General features: G+C 31.7%; 1 protein-coding gene across 1 annotated transcript; it reads left to right on the top strand.

Moving 5' to 3' along the window:
- Window positions 1-6,154: 6,154 nt before the first annotated feature.
- LOC127728211 (homeobox protein Dlx1a-like) lies at window positions 6,155-16,088 on the top strand. The gene is made up of 3 exons (XM_052235442.1): window positions 6,155-6,770; window positions 8,032-8,210; window positions 14,815-16,088. Exons 1-3 carry the CDS (start codon window positions 6,461-6,463, stop codon window positions 15,253-15,255), a joined length of 930 nt encoding a protein of 309 aa, XP_052091402.1. The 5' UTR covers window positions 6,155-6,460; the 3' UTR covers window positions 15,256-16,088.
- Window positions 16,089-21,821: the final 5,733 nt, after the last annotated feature.

Below are 21,821 nucleotides of genomic sequence, written 5' to 3'. Positions count from 1 at the left end.
ACTGTATGTTGATCAGGTGGTGTCTTTTGGGGTGGTGTTGTGTTGTTGTCCCATTGGCGTGTACGCCAAATCTCCTTGTATTATATTGTGTGTGGTTTGTCTATCATTAGGAATAATTGTCTCACAAATTTGTCACGATTGTTGACAAAGATAGTCATGAAAACTGTGACATGAACATTTCCAAGCCACGATGTACTTTTCCAGAAAAAATGTAATGACGTTCATTGCTCATATTTGTGATTGAGGATCTTGTCCTGTCTATTTAGTTAAATACCATAGCTGTCAGATATTAGTGATAAACAAAATGTCATGTCAGTATACGAAAAATATTACTTCAATTTTACTTGTTTTCTCCTAAAATTGGTTGTTATTGTATAAATTATGACAATTAACATTTGTCTTCTGACTTTTTGGTACCATTGGAATGATTTTGATATATAATAAAATGATTGTGTCTGCCTGAGAATTGACACACATAAATACACCCTTAAATTGCTTATATAATATTTATAAGTATAATATTTTTAATCGTCAAAACTAAAATCATCTATATATGTGTTGGCTTTCTATTTTGTAAATTACAAGTTTTATGCAGTTGTCAATCCGTTAACATTTTTACTCATATGTATTCAATGCAACAGCTGGCTTCCGCTTATGAACTGATATGTCCCCATTTTATTAAGTACTAACCAGCACTAGAAAATGTTATGGCTTTTACAACATTTTACTTTAGATGTAAATAAAACCCTTTCTTTGGGTTTGGTCTTTTTTCTTTTTGCGTTGTTTTTTGGGGGACGGGTGAGGGGGGTAGTTGTGATAGTTATATTATGTTAATATCTTAAAGGGTATTGTATATAATCGTTAGCAACCAACGACATATTTTTATGTCTATAACTGAGTGTTTTCTAAAGTTGATAGCTATTACTTCGAGAAATGTAGAAAAAATATCACACGCATAATTCGACAAATGAAACAACGAGGAAGAGAGAAAGTACAAAATAACAGAATCTAAATAACAAAAATGGATCATTCATTTTGTAGAAATTTGAGATAGTGGGTGAATGAATATAAGATACCAAACCTCATTCTTTTTCATTTCTGACGCATCATTAGAAAATGCACACATCTAAAATGTCATTTTCTATTGAATTACAACATCTCCACGACGTCACTCTATCCGCCATCCAGCGCCGCCGTCATGTTTAAGTCATGTGACGTTTGACAGCTGGCTTAAGAAGATTTACTCAAATGTCATTCCTATTTAAAATGTACACGAAAATAGTGTTGGAAAAGATGAATCCCCGCTTATGTTACAATGTTAAACAAACCACACACAGAAAGTTGAAATACAACTTTGTGTGTTTTGGCAATACGGAAAAAACTCTTCAGGAATGGATTTGGACGGACACTTTAATAAACAAAATAAAAAATAAGGATTCGTTATATAATCAAGGACCCAGTGTTTCGAAGGTATCGTAGGACTAAGACATATCTTAATATGGTCTTATGGCATATCGTCGTCTTAAGTGAAGTTTTTGAACGTGTCTGAAGTTAGTCTATGTCCTCAAATATATATATTGTAAATTTAAGACATTAAAAAAATGTCTTAGGATAATCAAAGAGTCAATGCCTTTGCAATTATATTATTTATTGTGTTGCACACTGAACTTTCGTGCTTTTGAGGTGTTATTTGTATTTAAAAAATACCATTCCATACAGTCATCAGCAGTTTATATTGTATTCTCCATAGAATGAATGTCCACGGAAATACCATGCTGGACGTACATGTACGTGTCTGCATGACTGGTTTGAATTCGTCTTCTACGGTTTGAAACAAATGAAAGGCATCAATGAGGTTCTATTCATTAGTTTTTCCTCGTATTTTTATTTTTACTATGGTATATAAGATATAGGTATCATATAGTCACCATGATCAAATAAATAATTACCTTTCATACTATAATGATAATATTACTTTTATATTAATTTTAATTAAATGTTTTAGTTTAATGTATAAAAAGAAAGGATGCTTTTAATTGAACATGAATATATCTTAGAACAATCCTCAGACCTTCATCATTAGAACTATATATAAGAAAAGCGTTGGTTTACAGTCTAAGACATATACAAGGACAGTTTAAGGTATATCTTAGGACGGGTCGTGAATATATGGATACGTCAATGAGACAACCCAACGACCCAACTAACCAAAAGACTCGCAGTATTCGACAATAGACGTACATGTGTTTATACAATATATCAAGCTCTAACTCGCCCCGAGACGAAAACAAATGTGAATAAATTTAACAGAAACTACCAGGAATCTAATACCATATTTTATATATTCTTCGTCTGAAATAGAGCCCAACAATGGGGAAATAGCAATTTGCGTTAACAATTTTTTTTTCTTCCCTCAGCGGTATTCGAACCCCTGCTTCTGTGACATCGTGACAATAAGCCCGAACTGTGTCTAGCGCCCTAGACCACTCGACCAACTAGGCTTTAAAATATGGCCTCTTTCGTTAATCGGGTAATGCCTTTTCTCGTCGGCTGTATCTAGAGGTGTAACACAGTACATGATGTATAGTAACAAGTTACCGGGATACCTTGCAGACTCGGATGATTTTGTCTATTGCAAAGAAAAAAAAATATCAAAGAATGATCGAAGTAACTATACCAGGCTCAGGATTTCTGTTACAGCATTGAAACTGGCATGCAGATTTACCACTTTAAGTGAGGTATATGATTATATTGATTTTACGTACGACATCAGAATTTATTTTTTACATCTTCGCCTTACTTTTTTAAGTACACTGTGATATAACTTTAGAATCATATATCAGCACTATATGTGCTTTTGAAAATGGGTTATGTCGCATTGGTGGTAATAAGAATAATATCTCAAATCATGCATTATAAACGAAGGTATATAAGAGTCAATAAAAACCTTACAATTGATGGTTTTATAAAACTTCGGAAATTGTGGCTTGCGATACATTGTTTATTTATATGTCTAAACATATGATTATATTTTATTGAACATTCGGTGTCAAACCTTCAATCAAAATGTATTCATTGAAATATTTTGTTCAAAATGAAATCACAAAAATAGAGCAACAAAGAACATGGAAAAACTAGAAAAACTAGTTGCCACTTGTTCAAAGTTATTTTTTCGATTGAAATTTAATCAAATACTACGATCTGGTGTTTTATTTCAAAAACCATAAATCCGTAAACTATTAGAAATTACAATACTTGGTGTTTACAATCTTTTAATCGATTATCGATTAGATTTTTAACCGATACAAAAAAGTCAACATACAACACTGATAAAAATCAAAAAGCAAATAATTTGTAATTTTGTAATAAAATGATTTTAAGCAATCCTAACAGAATGGTGAAGTTTTTATAAAAAATGGACACTATCAGGAATATTTTTTTTAAATAATACCTTTTATTATTCAATTATTCCTTTTAAAAAGAACTGATTCCACAATGAATTTTTAAAGAAATGACTAGGACTCTATATCCCAGAAATATACATCAGTCATATATGTATTGTTGCTAATTCAATTCTGCTAATTTTTGGTTCAGTTTCTTAAAAAAGCTTTTGAGTTTTAATCGATGAATTGCATCTTAAAAAACGGAATCAATTAAGAGACACAAAATAGCAATTAAAAAAACAAATAAATAAAAAGTCAAAGTGATGAAAATTTAAGAAAAGATTATTATTTTTACTTTTAATGAAATATCTATGCAACAAATGTCAATATAATTATAAAAACGGTAACTTAGATGTGCCTAAGCAATAATTTACTAAAAAAAGAAATAAATTCATAATTGTTAAAGAATTGTGAAAATATCATAGGCTTAAAAATTCAGAAGCAAACCATGTAATCTTTCATTTATTTGATAAGGAATTGCGAGAACAAATGTTCATTGTTTACTTATCATTTAAATATTTTAAACAATCTTATTTCTCCTGGATCTTTCATGTGATGGATATGGTAAGGCGGGCATTCTATTCCAAAAATCAGGTTAAATGTATAAAAGTAGCCTTCCCAATTGTCCATATTTTTTTTACGGATTCTAGAATTGAAAATTAAGCCCGATAGATCTTTTTATATCTTCAACTTTTACATGGTAATTTTAACACTCCTTGTTATAATAATTTTGACAAATATCTAACTTAGATTTTATTAATAGTAAGTTTAACTTTAAATAATGTCCAATAATATACTTATACCATTTTGCTTTTATTTAATTTTCACCTCATAGGAATAGCTTTACAATAGGCATACAAGACATTGATATAACGTATTTTTTTCAGCTATAATTAAAATCTCTGAAGAAACCTTAATGAGAGTTGATTTGTTTTCTTTAAGTATGTTACGGGCCATTTCTTATTACAAGCTTTTACTCAACGGGCCGTACTCCGCTATCTCTTTTTTCAAGTATTTACTCCGCTATCTCACGTTTTAGGAATCCAGTTTGCGTGCTTGCATTAATGCATCATCTAAAGTCCATTTGTAAACCTGCACAATAAAGCAAATACACATAACCATGTAATTTATCCAAATATTGGTAATTTATCCTCTATTTTAAATAATAATCCTCTCGGGTCTAGGAAAATGGTAGTTAAGCTTGTCTTAAAGCGTGTTATTATCTGTATTTTTATTTTATAAATGTAATTCAAAAATAACAAGATTTTTAATAGATTATGACACTTTTTACGTTAATATCTTATTAAATAAACTCCTAAATATGTTATTATAAAACCGCTATGTAAATCGTCCCGGTGGATTCGAGTGTGATTGAGTTATCAATGAACCCGTTAATCACAGGTTATTACCGGGTAATTAGAAGACATTTACAAACCATTTTATGGAATGAAAATAGTCAAGTACCCAATTCAAGTATCACTTAAAACCCCGCTCGAGCGAAATACACAATATAAGTCACATGAAAAAGCTAAAACAATATGGATTATTATTTTGAAATTTGATGGGTTTTTTTTTATTTAGATAAATAATAACCAATGAAAGACAGAGAAAGAAGACAATGAATACAAAAAAAGACAAATTAATGAATAAATATTAACATGTTTTTCGATTTCAGACTTACAAGTTTTAATATGCATTATTTGATTGAATTACTCTAATAATTACGGGTTAGAAACAAATTATTATTACTAAGATTGACCCTATGTTTTGTGCATTTTCAATTAATATAGAAAAGGCAATTTTACATTTGTTTGAATTTTAAACAAATACGTTATTGTTTTTTTTGTTTAAAGATTTCATTTTATTATACATGCGGTATAGTGCATTGATTCTAATCGCCGTTCGAAGTTTAGAAGGAATGTTTCTTTTGAATTTTTAATACTTATTTTTATATTGTTCTTCCTTTTTTGTTTCTTATAAGGCCCCCCCCCCCAAAAAAAAAAAATTGAAAAAAATCTTACATTCCAATAAATGAAATAACAGTTTTCATGTAGAGAATTATGCATAAAAATTATGCATAAACAATATGAATTTTATAAGATATAAACTACTACTATTATTGTTTTATCAATTCATTTTCCCACGTTATTATACGCGGCAAATAAAAGACAACTTTAAAATGAAACTGAGAAAAAAATCACAGGAAAAAATATAAAGAAAGTTTGGTCAGGTACTGGCGCCAAAATATTGTGAAAGGTGTCTGCGCCTGGTAGCAAAGTTTAAACACAACTATTTAAATATATGGTACGAAAAGCCACGCTGAGAAATTTCAACAAAAAATGTCATTGTATTTTTTTTATTCTTGTGATGAATTTGCTGAAGACAAAACAATAGATGTTAATTAATTTCTAAATCAAAAATACTTTTTTACCTTTTCATTGATTTGATTAGCTATCTACCCGTGAAGTAAAGCCACTCAAGTGTAACCATTGTGTAAAATAACATGTGTATTTAACACTGCTTTCAAATTTAATTAACGTTGATTTTTGTTTGTTTAAACCATGAGTTTTTCTGACTTTCTTTATTAGAGTACTATTACTTCTAAATTACTCGACTGACTCGTGTGTAAATGTCAACTCAAACGGAACGGACCAATCATGTTCAACATTAACATAAATAGGCGGGGTTAACTACAACTGATGAATAGACTAAATAAGTTTTGGGTCGTGTTCACAGATTTAAATACAAGGTTTATTCTGAAAGTAATAACATTTAATAGCGCTCTTGCATAGAGAATGAGAGTAGTTGATCACCGGGTATAGGACTATTTATCTAAAATTACCCTTAATAACTACAGTCAACATTACTGTGTACCGAGCTTTGTTATTGATGCCAAGCTCATTTTGACAACTTGAAATCGAATTTCGATCACGAACATTGAACAACCATCAACAAAATTTTTGAAGTTGTGTATCATATCCTGAAATCTGGATATTCACCAATATAACGATTATAAGATGTTGAACGTTGGTGGACCCGAGGGTCTCGACCAGGAAATGGGTGGCAAGTCAGCATTCATGGATCTACAACAACAGCCTGGTATGCCCCACGGAATGACTCACCCGGCATACCCTAACCGTTCTCTGTACCAAGGACATCCACATTCGGGACAACATGGAGACAGTATATTCTCTAATCCTCAACATGCACGGTCACTTGGGTATCCATTTCATATGAACTCTATGTCACCCTCCGGGTATCAGCCACCTGCAGGACATCCGTTTCCAATGCCACATTACCATCAAAGTCCTTCACCTCCGAGAGATGGTAAGTAAAATTTATGTTTTGTATTTATTCTACAGTTTTTTCTTATAGCATAAAACGATCGTATGATACCAATTGTACACATGACGAATCGGTCATGCAACTTTACGCCCACCTTAAAGCGGTTAGTAAAAGGACAGTGTTGTATTTTTGACATGTATGTTTCTCTTGTTTATTTCAAGGTTATGTTTATAAAACGGTCTCTCCTTAAAACATGATCACATCTCAATATAACGTTGTTGATCTTTTAACCATGCGTTTAAACAAAAGAGTCGAACATGTCGGAAGTTTCTAATGAATACAACTTTTTCACGACCAATGATCACAAAATTAAAAAAATCTAAGCAAAGGGTCTGGTAAAAGTATGAAAATTGAGTAATCAAACCTCCTTGAGATTTTCCGATTTAAATAAAATTTTCAAAGTAATTAAACGCCATCAAACGTAAAGATTTTAAGCGATAAACAGGAATCTAAAATTATGTTTGATGTCGAACTCATTTTTTTTCCAAGGAACATTATCACAATGTTTTATTTAACATAGTATAATAATGAGAGACAAAAATCATTAATTTCAGTTATTTTTTGAAGTAAACATTTTTTAAAATAGCATAGAATAGCTTAAAAGGGCGAAAATGAGTGCATTTGTAAAATTGACACTATATATTGAAATGCAGTGTTAATATATCACAAAAATGAACATTGTGTGCCTTTACCTGTTTGGCACGGGACAATGAGTAAAATGGAAAACTGTCACAAATAATATTTCACTATTGCTACTTAAGACGAAGCGTATTTAAAATTTAGAAATAGTATCATACCCCATTGAAATTAATATATTAATTATAATGTTTTAATTGCAAACACTTGGAAAAATTTATAATGGAGTGTTTAAATTTTGATAAAGATGGACTCAAGGAGATATTGTTCAATTGAAATCCTACCCAAGGTGTAGAATTTTAACAATTTTAACATTTATAATATATATATATAAATAAAGACAAAATTCAGCACAAAAAAATCCCAAAAGCATGACTTAGTGGAACAGCTTTATATGTTAAATTTCTAAAGGTGGAAATATTTGTTTGCTGCAGTAAATTTTTCAATATAAATAATTTCAAAATTATAGGAGAAATAATTCCTGTAATATTCATATTTTTATCAAAGAATTTTCTTTTTGATTTGTTTGATATTGTTTATTCCTCCATTTTTATCTTAGCAACATTTCTGTTTATAGCAACTGAAGATTTATTTTTTATGTCTATAGACAAGTCTCAGATAGAGGAACTCCGTATAAATGGTAAGGGTAAGAAGATGAGGAAACCCCGGACGATATACTCCAGTCTTCAGCTACAACAGTTAAACCGCCGATTCCAGAGAACGCAGTATCTTGCATTACCCGAGAGAGCAGAACTAGCAGCATCCCTAGGCCTAACACAAACTCAGGTAAGTGTGTCTCCATTTTTAATTTTTGTGAAAAAAATTATTGTTGAAGTTTTGAAATGATGGTACATATAGCAAGAGTTTTGTGCTAACAATCAACTTTACATTTGACGAAAAATTAACTGGCTTTCAAAATTAAAAGGCTTGCTTGAAGAATATTTTAATTTTAATAAATAGTTTTATTGATAAAATAAAATGTTTTATATCAAAATGCAAGTTTGAAATATTTCTTTATTTACCTTATACGGAAATTGTTAAAAAAAAATCCCACAAATACAGGTTTTCCTAATATCAGAGAATCTGTTATTCTTCTTAATATTTGTCCGGTTAAATTCCATGTCTAAAAATTGAATTTTATCTAATTATATTTCGCTAAATTTAGTGCACCTTTCTTACTTTATAAGTTTAGTCCCTACATTTGCTACTGGAGCTTTTCTTTAAACTCCAATTTATATATCCAGCGTTTTGCCATCAATTTACTTAAATTCTACCAAAATTAAACAATTTTAGGGATGAAATTATCTTAATTAGGGTTCTAAGAACAGCATTTACCTGGGAAATTACCCTAAATAATCAGTTTAGACCCAAAGAAAATAATACATGATTATACTCAATCAGCAAGCACGCTGGTGCTTAAAATTTCATAATAATCTTTGATAAGATGCTGTAAACACAAAGTGGCTTATTTATTTGACAAGAAAAATACGCAGTGTAGGCCGAATTCTCCTTAATCCATGTTAGAAAGTATCTGTTCGAACATAATTATATTGATTTTTGGGAGAAAAGTGGTGTTATTTTTTTAATCATAAGGAAATTTAGTGAAATTATCTATTATTTTCTCTAATTGAATAAATCACATTCACGCTTGTGTTTAAAGAAAATGCTTATTATTTAGTAGTTATTGTTTTGAAATGGACGATAGAAATTATTAAATGACAGTTATTTTTTTACTGTAACAGAAGTAGCAGTTTGATTAAACATGCAAACATCTTTGTTTTGTTTTTTAAATAAGAATATCAAAATTGTTAACCTATCTCATGAATAAATGGAATACTTTCAAAGCAGTTTCAAAGTTTTATATAATGCAATTGTCCTTGGTCTATATTTTATTGCAAAAGCTGCCTGACGTTGGTATCGTGCTTGGGAAACGGGTTTCTTTTTGGCTTCCAAAACTTTTTGTATCGATCATACCTAATGAAGTTTATGGCATTGGTATCAGATAGTTTATTTGGATAACAGAGGACATTGACTATATTTTTACTTGTATACTGTTACAGCTTATCTGTATTCCAGTGCAACACTGCACGTACTTTTGTTTGCTCATGGTTAATTTTTTCTTTTTGTAAATTTCCATTCTCTTGCATTATTATATTATTAAATTTGAAAATGTTGACCTTACTGAGGATTGAATCAAACGCAACAAAGACTATTCATACAACTTTATAAATTTAAAAGGTCATTTGCCGAATATCAATTAATTCACTTCTCATGGAATAGATTCGCTAGTTGACATATCTTCCATCGTTGCCTCTGGCATTTCGTATGTAATTTCAATACGTATAGGTGTTTATCAATCTGTAATTACAAGATTAGAATTATTAAAAGATAAAAAATACATGAAAAACAAACGAGCGATCATAATCTTTCTTCGGGATTTTCAATTTATAATATTTTATTTGATTAACGGTTCCTCGGGCAAAGTTTCTATTGGTAAATATCCTGGTCTCATTGTAAATATTCAGAGAAGGTACGAAATTAGCCAAGGGCCTGTCATGAATGCCAAATTGATTGACACTAAAACAATGTACTTCAGAACAATAGTCCTGATTGATTCCAACTCTGCGAATATTCTCCTGTTTACAGAAATGTTGCGTTAATATTCATGTGTTTTAATTGGTATACAAAAATGAATGTATTTTACATTAACATATTCTGCGAAAAAATGAATCAGAATACAGATTGCGTTATTTTTTCTTGACAAGTATTGGCTTCTGTCTCTCCACCTTGTTCAGCGTTTTTCTTCTTCAGGGAAATAATATCTTGAAAATAAGCTTTTTCATTATGTTAAAAGACCAAATCTGATTGTATGCGGTCAATTAGCATTATCAAATCAATGAATCCCAATGGTCCAAACAACACGAATTAGGAATTGCTAATATTGCCTTATATCGATAAATTAATTGGTATTATCAAAATATCTTGTTCAAAAACACCTCTCAACAGGGAAATAAAGCAGGATGTTAACCACTTAGAATGCGTTTAGGGGAATTCAATTGCTATCATGCGAAGACATGACAGATTTGTAAAGACAAAAACATTCTAGAGAACAGTTATAACGAGTCTCATCTAAACAAAAATCATTTTGTTTTGTATTCCGGGAGCCTTTAAAATAATGCCTTATTTTATGGTTCTTTCGTTATAAAAGACTACGATACCGCCTAGATGTTCATTCTCGTATACTTTGTAATATATACTACATTCCTTAAAATGAAAATTTAAAACATTGGAGCTCAAGAATGAATCACAACCATTGGAAAAAAACCGAAATATTTTATGACTAGTTGAAATGTATTCAAATCATCCTGTGGTCCATTGATTAGAGGAAAGATATAAAATATATAAGAGAAAATAAAACTATAAAACTTATTCATTGTAACTACATACTTGAGTGTGGGAAAATGTATCATGCTTTTGATTCAGAATACGATCGGGTATAAATATACCCGCAATGCCCCACATCATTTAATTTAGTACACAATCTATAATATAGATGTGATACATCTCTAAAGAATTTAATTCAAACCAGAAGTGTTTGGGGTAACTTTGTGGGTGAAATATTAGCTTAACAAGATAGGCCTTTAAGGCCAGAAGACGGCCATGTTCACACTTGAAAAATGTGCATTAATATAAATCATGATATAAAGGAAAGAATAGGTATGAAATTTAATTCCTGGGTATAAAATGTGTATCATTTCACGAAAACAATTCACGTACGGAAATTAGTCGATTATTATTCAGGTACTAGGACCATAACTTGTCAAGTATTGGGTTATCATTTTACATCGCAAATTTTATTTTGATGTTCAAACTATCAAATATGAATAAAAGGAGATGTGTGGTATAAAGTATATTGATAGACTCAGACGTATAAGTTATCCACAGATGTTCACCTGGATTTTTTTCTTCATTTATTATAAAAGCAAGAGCTTTTCCTGGAAACGGGTTAAAATACTGTAAAACCAGTTCCAACTTTTGGGAAAACAATAATTCACCTGAAATGTTGAAATGTTGAAGCTTCATATTTATTTCCCAGGGATCAGACCAATGTTATACTCGTTTTCCCCTTTTCTTTTTACCCTTTAAAACAACTGCTACAATATTATTTACGAATTGATCGTTCCACCTTGTACTTTTGAATGTTATATTAGAAGATAAAAGCCACAGTTTTAACAGGTCAATTATATTGTTTTCTTTTTAAAACAATTAGTTATAGGGTGGATTTCAAGAAAACGTATTAATTTTCATTCTTTCAAATAATAACGTTTATGACAACAATCTATATTTTGATAAAAGATAACCATTTGGTCAGGCTTTTGCGCGAGGCAAGACATATAGCAAATTTAACAACATTCGATGAACGTTTGCGTTATTTCACAATTGTTAATCATATCAGTCAAAAGAAACTGTATTCCATATGCTTTGGTTTTCATTTCGGAGAAGTATAGCTTGGCTTGATGAAAAATTGCGTTAATTCATTTCGGTAATAATCTGACACTTAAGGCATATGACATTAAAGGAAAACACAAACAAAAGTTTCTCATCTCGAATTACAAAAAATCTATTGAAAATCCACAATAATGATTTATGATTTTAATTATTTCACTTGGTTGATGAATTTTCCTGTCGGGACCTCAACGTAACTGACGACGGGGCGGTCCCCACATCACACAGGAAATGACTTCTCCCCTCCCACCCCAACGTTTTGTCAGTCGAGTGTCTGCCGTGTCAAGCTGAGAGAGCACAATGGAGAAATCATCGGTCTAATCTCTCTTTCCCATATTCTCCGTTTAATCTGTTATGTTCCTAAATAGCTTGTTAGTTTAAATCTTCATTTTAATGGCTGAACGATGAACTGCTTAAAATCAACAAGACGATCGTAAAATGTGTTCAATACATCCATTCTGCCTCGTCAAGCAGATGTAAAACTGTGGACGACCATCTGTAAAGACTTTAATAAATATGAACAAGCATTTGTATTCAGGAAAAAATCAAGTATAAAATCGAAAGGTCTAAAGAATTATAAAGGGGAGCAGGAAAAACTATTTTACTTTATATGTGACTACCTAGACATTAAAATCATTCCAAAAGGATTATGTTGTAAAAATACGTTTTTGAAATTGAAATAAATTTATCCATCAATGTTGTCTTTTTTCTATCGGAATAATCTTTTAGTTGGCTGTTAAATCCCGATTATGATTAAATTCACATAAGAATAATAATTGTTTCCCCCAATGACTTGCATAATAGTAGTATTCCGCTGATTAAATTCTGTTCTACAAAACTGTCAGTTACATTAATACATTAAAAATAACAGTTATTAATTGAATTTATATTACAGTATCAAGCTGTTTACGATTAACAATTGATAAAATATAGTAAAAGAAAATATACGGACAATAAAAGAAATTAATTAATTATTTGTAGAACTTATTTCCCTTGGAAGCATTTCCGGTTTCCAATATTTAGCATTATTTTTGTCGAAATGGAAATAAATAAGACACAGAAACATATGCTGTATATATTTTAACAGATAGTTCTTAAATCAAAGTTAACACATTATAATCTTTTTATTACATTTTATGGCGTTAAGCTTCGATTGATTTTTTAATTAAAGCTTTTTTTCGTCATTTACAACTTCATGTGAAAGTTTAAATATAAATCTACCTGTGAAGTCAAATTTGTTTCATATCAGATTGTGGGAAGATAAATTTTGTCGAAGTCGTTGATTAAGAAGACATTAAAACTTTACCCTTCAGCAAAATTCGCAGTTTTTGGATGACATTATTGTTATGTGCTTGTGGACCGAGCCAACGACATAATACCCGGAATTTACTTACGACTATATACCCCTTGACTAAGCATGATAACATCGATTTATGTTTCTTTCCATTTTGTATTTTGACATGTATAAAATACACATCCTTAAGTGTATAATAACGAAAGGCTTATCCTAATATATCAATTTTTCTGTTACTTTTCCTTTACCGGATAACCCGTTGAGGTCAGTTAGAATTTACTTCGACTTGTGGAATTTTGATTGCCTCTTTTGGATCGCTTTGGATGGCTTAGTAAATATTTCCGATTGTATAATTGTCTGTTAATGTTGTCAAATACAACTTTTTAAAAGATTTTGTGTTTATGATTTGTTCTTCGTGCTTGATAATGTTCTGAAAAAAAAACTTGATCTCCAAGTACTTAATATGAAAATGGCCCGCATGCATGCTCATTTTTATGAATAATTCTCAATTGCTTAATAAGTTAAGGGGCAGATGAGAACGCTGAGAAAATTTGAAACTTTACATCATTGTCTATTTCTCTACTGAAATGTACAACTCTTCCTTCAAGCAGAATGTCTAAAGCAATTGTAAAACTAGTGACACACCACGCCCACCCTATTTCTAATTCAAACTGTTTCAGATATAAAAGAAAATCACTCAAACTTTGAAAAAAGCTGTTTTGTTCGACGTCCTTAAGAAATCGTTTAGTAAAGAGGTCTCCTTTGATTTGCGTAAAGCAGTCGTATTTCAATGGTCTTTTACAATGTTAGTACAATGGACTCACAAATCAAACACTGCATATAAAGTGGATAGTCTTTTTTATGATTTTTTAGTTAATTGCAAATATTACTTAAAATTTGAGAACGTTATATTTTAAATGGTAAAAGTGAAACTTAATTTTCATTTAGAAATGATTTGAATACGTATTAAAAGCTCAAAAAGTGGTGAAATAAATAGCAATTATCCATTTAATTATAAATATCGTCTAATTTTACATTTCATTATATCATCTAATAAGCTTTGGTTTATGAGTACATTATCGTATTCTATATTAGGGACAATTCATTCGGGTTTTTATGTAAGAAACCATAGCTTAGATCTACGGTAAAATACATCTTGACCTTTTGCATTCCGAAGGTTCATGAATCAGATATTCTATGCTCGAGTAACAGCAGATGGCTACGTAAACATACAAATATTTATAGGAGGGTAAACAGTAACATTATAGTCCAGTAAAGGGGGAAATACAAAGAAAATTTAATGGACCCTATAGGCAATGGCTAGTCACACGTTACTGTTTACTGGAGGTGGTTGGGTGCATCGCACGCCGTTTAAACGATGCATAATTAATTATAAAGTTAAACTTATTGACCTCGATAGAAAATTAATCTACTAGAAATTTGAGAAGGTTCAGTGATTGTTTCGTATATTAGTAGGAAATTTGAATCATTAAGACTTAGAAATTACTTTTTTCACCGTATATGTTTACTTTTTAAGTAACTTCTGTTGAAATTTTGTTCGCAATTTAAAGTGTGTATTGTTCTTTTCAGGTTAAAATCTGGTTCCAAAACAGACGTTCAAAATACAAGAAGATAATGAAGCAAACTGGACCAGTAACTAATCAAGTTGGGAACAATGTACAAACACCAGTGACGTCACCAAACCATCCTACTCGACAACCTTCACCAGACGCTCAGCATCCTTCCGATACGCCTGCACCTCACGTACAGCCAAACTCACAACAAAACGGACAATCGCATAACAATAACCAACATCCTATGATGTCATCACCTTCATCATCTGTCAGTCCGCAGCCAACATGGGAAATGAATTCAGGTGCACACCAGGCGTCTGCACCAAATTCATATATGCCAATGTCTACAATGTCGATGTCCTCAATGCCAAGCATGGGACCAGGAATGGCAGCTATGTCTCATTATCATTCGTGGTACGCACAGCCACCAATGAATCAACAGTCATGTTTAACATAAAATGTCTCTTCAAACTGTTATTAATTTATTAATGTTATGTAACGACGAATGAGCTAGCCGAAATTGGAACGTTGTCGTCGACGACCGGTGCCTGTGATACACATTAAATGTGGACATTTATCACTTGCTTAGTCTCGACAGTGTTCAGAAGATAAACAGCGCGAGCTGGCCCGAGTCAACGGACGGCTAGTTGAAATGTGAATGTGCCAGTAGAAGTTACTTTAGTATAAAAGGCATTGAAATTTCCTTGCCATGAATTGTATAAATGTGCAGTTGTATTTATATATTGGATAACATTACCTCGCTAACAATTTAATTCAATTTCTGAGGTGGAAATTGAAGTCGCTCAATAATTTCTTTTTGTGTATATGTTGTTTTGACATAAACTAACCATAAACACATACACTATCATGGTCGCTTTCTTACAAAAACAATATTCCATAAAGTGCAATTCTTATTTTAAAGAATTCGTAAGAATTCCCGACGTTTGAAGCTCTTTTTATTTTTAAATAAAACAAATGTAAAACATGAATCCAATGCTGATTTTAACGTTTTAATTCATTTCATATAGCGATCCATGATTTTTGTAAATGTATTTTTGTTTATTTTGCATTTATTGTTGATATTTAATATTCTCTATGAAGATAGTTATTAATTTTTATGTTTTAAAGATATGATTACCTTTACATTATTAAGCCTTATGTTTTCTTATTGTCAATGAAATCCAAATTTTATGTTTAATGCTTTCTTTTTATTATAAAAGAAATTGCATTATGAAATGCATTTAATATTTAAAAAAACTGTAAAGATGTTAATAAATTGAGCAAATACCATTTTTTCGTTTTTAAAAAAATATTGAAACTTAAAACGCACGAATGGCTTACACATTTGTAAGGTTTTGGCGTTGTTTCAGTTGTTCCGGTTCTGTTATGTAAGTCTGGTTTACTTGACCCATATATATTCCATAAGCATTAACGGTTTCATCAATATAAAAAGAAAAGATGTAGTATGATTGCAAATGAGACAACTATTCACAAGATACTAAACAGTAGTTGTAAGCTGTACTACCATCAACAATGAGCAAACTTTACCGTATATAATGTTATGAATAGCCACGACATGACAAATGCAAAACAATGCCCTCGTACTATTTGAGACTTTCAAAAGAAACAATATATCGAGGTTGGATGGTACCGGTAGGCGGTGGATGATTAGGATAGAAAGTAACGTTTAAACCTCTTGTATGATAGGATATGAATAATAACAGATCTGTTAAAAAGGTCAATGAGACAGTAGTTACAAACCAAAATATACATCGAATAGTAGCCATACATTTTCTCTTTTGAACAAACACTCACATCAAATTGCCTCCAGTTTGAAAAAAATGACGCCCGAAATATCTGACAACCATACCAAATTGTAAATAATGAGAAACATGACGGGAAGCACATACACATGGAAGGGGGAGGAGGGTGGTAATTTGGTTTTATTAGCAGATAGTCTGTTACATTTTTTCTTCACTCCGGACGCTTAAGAGTTTGAAATTTTGTACAATATTGTCTTGTTGAAAACCGTATGTTGACTCTAAATGTCTTTTGGTTTTGTGTCGTTGGGTTGCTTCCTCATTGGCTAATACCCCACATCTCCTTTTATTCGTACAATGAGGAGTCGCATTTACAAAAGCAAACTAAAAGTATGAAATCTGTTAGTAAACTTGTACCTCGACAACTGTACAATATATTTAAATGCAGATGGCTTTCATATAGCAACTTCATAAATAGTGTATTTGATGGCCAAAGATATGTCTTATGACCCGAAATTATATTATGATTTGTGCAAATGAGATGTCATATATACCATCAAACTCGGTAATGTTATACATAATAAATTTATATACATGTATCATACTGTTGTAAGAAAACAGAGATGTTTATTCATATCAAGAGAAAGAAGATACAAAGTGAGCAATAAAAAACTCAATGTGATTGAAATAAGTCCAATTGCTTACTAGCAAAGCGTGAACACAAGATCTATATTTCAATGGTCTTTCATCAGATTTATAAAAAAAAAACAAGAATCGAAGAAATACACCATACCATGAGATAAAATAAACCAACTAAAGACATGTCAACAAAACACTCCACAGAAAACAAAAGATTGAGCAACACAAACACCATCAAACCCCGTGTCGAACGCAGGTAATCAAAAAGGGTAGGCAACTCCAGCTCCAAAAGAGGCATGTTACTCTTGTCAAGTATTAAATATATGAATAGTGAAAGCTGACTGTTTTCACTAATTATTTATCATTCAAGTTAATCATCACTTTCTGTTTCTCCCTCTTTTTACTGATACATGAGTGATAAATTAAGCATTTCTTTCTACTTTTTGTTTTTACCTTTAAACAATTTCTTGGGACTTGTGAAAAGTTTAGATACTTAAGACCAATGTCTAATAAACGCATGAAAGATGTCATTTTGAATATGTATGAAATTAGTAATCTATGTTTTTTTAACTCGAGGGTCAAAAAGGGACTCAGATCGTCTCCTTGTATTTCGCTTCATAGTGATGAATGTGGAATAGTTTAATAGCGTGCGACTAGAATATAAACAAAGTTACGTACGTTTTGTACAAGCATGATAGTGAAGCTAGCCAAATAGGCTTATGATGTACATTCATGTCTAAATTTTACTCATAAAATATGACATGGTGGTCTAGAGACCCAATCTGGTGTCCTCTTGTGCAGTTTTATGCGTATATATAAATTTGTGAATAAAACATCAAGCTGGTTAATACGGGAAGATAAACAGCTGGGAGAATGTGTTTTTCAAAGTACAAACAAAATATACTTATAGCTTTCACAAAACCTCTGCACATAAAAAACTGCTGTGCTTCAGTGGAAAGGAAGATCCATTCAAATAATAATTATAAAATCCTAAACAAAGCCAAGCCAAACCAAAAAAATGAACAGAACAAGATCCAGCATGAAAAACAAGACAACACAAGAAAATTAAAACAAAAAAGACAGAAAAAGAAGCAAAACAAAAGCAAAAACAAACAATTAAAACATCAATAAAAAACATGAAACAAAGCAATAACGAACAAAATAGACAAAATATCACATATCTCTATTCATAAAATCAAAATAACTGGGAAAACTTGCATAGTAACTTGTTTATTGTTTGCAGGTAATATGAACATGGTGATGTTAGTACGTCCGACAATATAAGCACTCTCTGCCAATGAGGGTCTCGCACGGTCGGTTATAAAGTTTATGTCGATGATGATGATGATAGGTTTTAGGGTCTGGCTATCCTTTTGGATATTGCGGACTGATGTACTTAAGTTACAGATTTGGATCTGTCTGTTTTTTTGCTTTCATCTTACTCCGACTGCGTTGTTGTGGCTGGTACGGAGTGTTAGGCCGTTCTGACAGGATGGCTGCTTCTATAGTCTCTTTAGATTGGAGGTTCAAGGGCGACGTATGAGGTGGTGTGTTAAGTAGGTCAGGGTCGTCGATGTCAAACCCATCATCAAAGCGACCCTACTGCGATTGCCTCTTTCTGTTGTCGATGCATAGTAAATGTTTGTCAACGAAGTGATCGATTCTAAGTTCAACTCACCTCGAAGTTTATGTCAAAGGTAAACATCATTTATATATCGGACGATTTCAAAATTCCGGACTGGGCGATTATTATAATTTTTGAGTGTTGGGGGAGTTATGCCTCTAGGAAATGTAAAATCACATCGAAGCGCTCTCGTGCCAACATTTCTCCCGGAAGTTAAATGCAATTTTTGTTTATATCTTAGATGAGTTTCAACATCAGAACCGATAATTCATTTTTGACGGGATTTTTTCTCCTTGAAAATGTAAATCATTTTGGAATTCAACAGTGTAAGCCTCCATGCACTGACATTTCTCATTTTGAGTTAAATAGAATTTTGTCTAAGTGTTTATACATCAGCAGACGCACTTGATAATCAGTACGTATAGCAATTTTACGGGAGTTATAATTCTTTGAAATAAAAGTAGCATATCGGCGGGGACATCTGTAGTAATCTTGTTTATTTTGTGGTCGCTTATTTTGTATATAACTTCAATAGAGAAGATTTAACCCATTGCATAGGAACACATTTTAACTGTTAAGTATCGACAAAAAGCTATAAAGGTACTGGTATATTGAGAGTTGAACCTTTGTTTCTGGCAGACTATATCCCCAGAAACATACCAATCATTGCATCCATCCAAATGCAGTAAAGAATAAGTAATCATTCGTGTAGCGTAATATTCAGCCAGGATCTGTACATGTTTTGGCGCTTATACAAAGCAATAAGTACCATTTCGTTGTTTATAAAGGGAAAGCAATGAAGACAAAAATGTACAACGAAGAAGAATGCTATATTTCAGAATGACACAACAATTCGTTATGTAAACATTTTTTAATTGTCTTTACACATACACGTGGCTTAGTTTGTGTTATGCTTGCAAATTTGATGCCAGTGTTGTCATTTTCGCGTGTTGGTCGACATCATAGTTTTGCGATTAAAAACTAGTTTTTAGTTGTTTAATGTTAATCATTTTCTTTTCCTGTTGACTTTCATGGGTTTTTACACATTGATAATTTACAGTTTATATTATTGCTTTTTTATCTTTCGCAGAGAAACAATGGGACACCATTAATCAAGTTAAACATCATGGTTCCGTTCAAAGTTACATTTATTTTAGAACGCAATGTAAAATTACCCGCCGTTTCCTGTTAAGGAATTATCATCTCTCGATCAATGTTAAATTGTTTTCATGGTGCTTAGATTTTACGTATTTGCCATGAAGGACCATTTAATGCCATTCAAGCAGACGACATTCTGCATCCATCTCAGTGCCAGAAACGTTTACAAAGTTTGAGGCCAACATCAGGGGAGATCGACTTTATTCTTTGCTGATTTTCCTCAGTCATCTGAAAACAAAATACTGCGTGCCTGCTTACAAAATACCTCCTGTTGCAATGATCCTGCATTAATGTTTAAAATAGACGTTGTTATTCAGTTCTTAGCATCAGTCGTTCGGTTTCTTTTACACGAAGATAACACTTTAAACAGTTTGTGCGTCCTAGGCGCTTTTCTGGATTTACCTTCATCAGGAACGCTCAAACCTAAACATTTGAAAAGCAGGGATGTATGAATACGTAGAAACGTTAGAAGCTATTTAAAGATCAAATTACTTTCGCTCTTCTATGAGACTCTTTTGACTTTCATATAATATGAAAATGTGTGCATCTATTTAAAAAAGGTATTTTCTTGGATAGAACTATTCAAGAACATGCATATTTCATTTTTATAACCCTATCCCTTTGGGGTTCCCAAAACAGATACTTTTATCACTTGTGAAGTTTTCCATTTATGACTGTACTTCCAGTATAATGTTATTGAATTTTGTCCTTAATTATATATAATTGGGTTATTAGTTATAATATTTGAGAGGATACTACCGCCAGGGGTTGAGTTGAAGCAGCAAGTTCTTTATTAAAAACAATTATCGTTAATTAAATACAATTCAAGAGATATTTTAAAATTGTAATATTCAGATCCGATTACTTTAGTTTAGTCACACTTGTGCGGGCATATTCAAGCTATTTAAAAGTCATCTCTTCTTCATAATAAAAATATTGCGACACTCTCTAATGAAAAGGACGGAGACAACGGCCTAGCGCGTTTTATAAGAACTGGCATCTCTTGCAATATCATACATTTATTGTATTAGATAAAGCATGTTTAAATCCACATACAACAGCCAATATAAACAGTAAAAACATGACTTAAAGAAAGTGAGTTAATAGAGTGCACGGGAAACTTCTGTTCTTTCAGATCGACATTTTCTATATTGAGATCGTTTCATAGTTGTTGCTTCTTTTGGTTAACAATCTTCCATGATATTCTAGCTGTGCCTTTACGATAATTAAATAAAAATACTAGTTTAGCGAACTTCTTTACTATGATTTTGTCCTCATCATCAGGTATTCTGTATGTTATAGCTTTAAGTTCAATATACCTGCTAAATTTACAATACATGGTACAAAATGCGTTGAAACCATTGGACAAAAACATTAGTCGAAGAAAAAAAACAGCAACCAGACCAAAAGAAATAGAGCAATCATACAAATAACAGTCCACCAAACTCTAACCAGAAAACAAAAATTGACCAATGTGAACCCCACAAAAAAACCGAAGGTGAACTCAGGTCCTCTTGAAGGGTAAGAAATTCCCATTCAGTCAGTGACACCCGTCGTGTTAATCCAGTTAATATATTCAGAAATTAGGCATCACACAATTTCGAACTGGTAAATGTCTGAAGTCCAACCCTAAGACATCTCTGAAGTCGTTAACCATCGTTACCTGAATACACTAACCCTAAAAATTGACCAATGTGAAAATTTGAAATGAAAACAGGACGATGGATGGCTAATATTGAAATCGAAACCTTTTCTTTCAATGTTGAAGAGAGAGAAGCACTTTAATAATTTCGTGCGTCCAAAGCGCTTTTTTTTATTTACCTTCATCAGGAACGGTCAAAT

The sequence above is a fragment of the Mytilus californianus genome, unplaced genomic scaffold (genome assembly GCF_021869535.1).
Source record: "Mytilus californianus isolate M0D057914Y unplaced genomic scaffold, xbMytCali1.0.p SCAF_2, whole genome shotgun sequence".
NCBI lineage: Eukaryota > Metazoa > Mollusca > Bivalvia > Mytilida > Mytilidae > Mytilus > Mytilus californianus.
The sequence above is the reverse complement of the archived record's forward strand: the minus strand, read 5'-3'. Positions and strand labels throughout refer to the sequence as shown.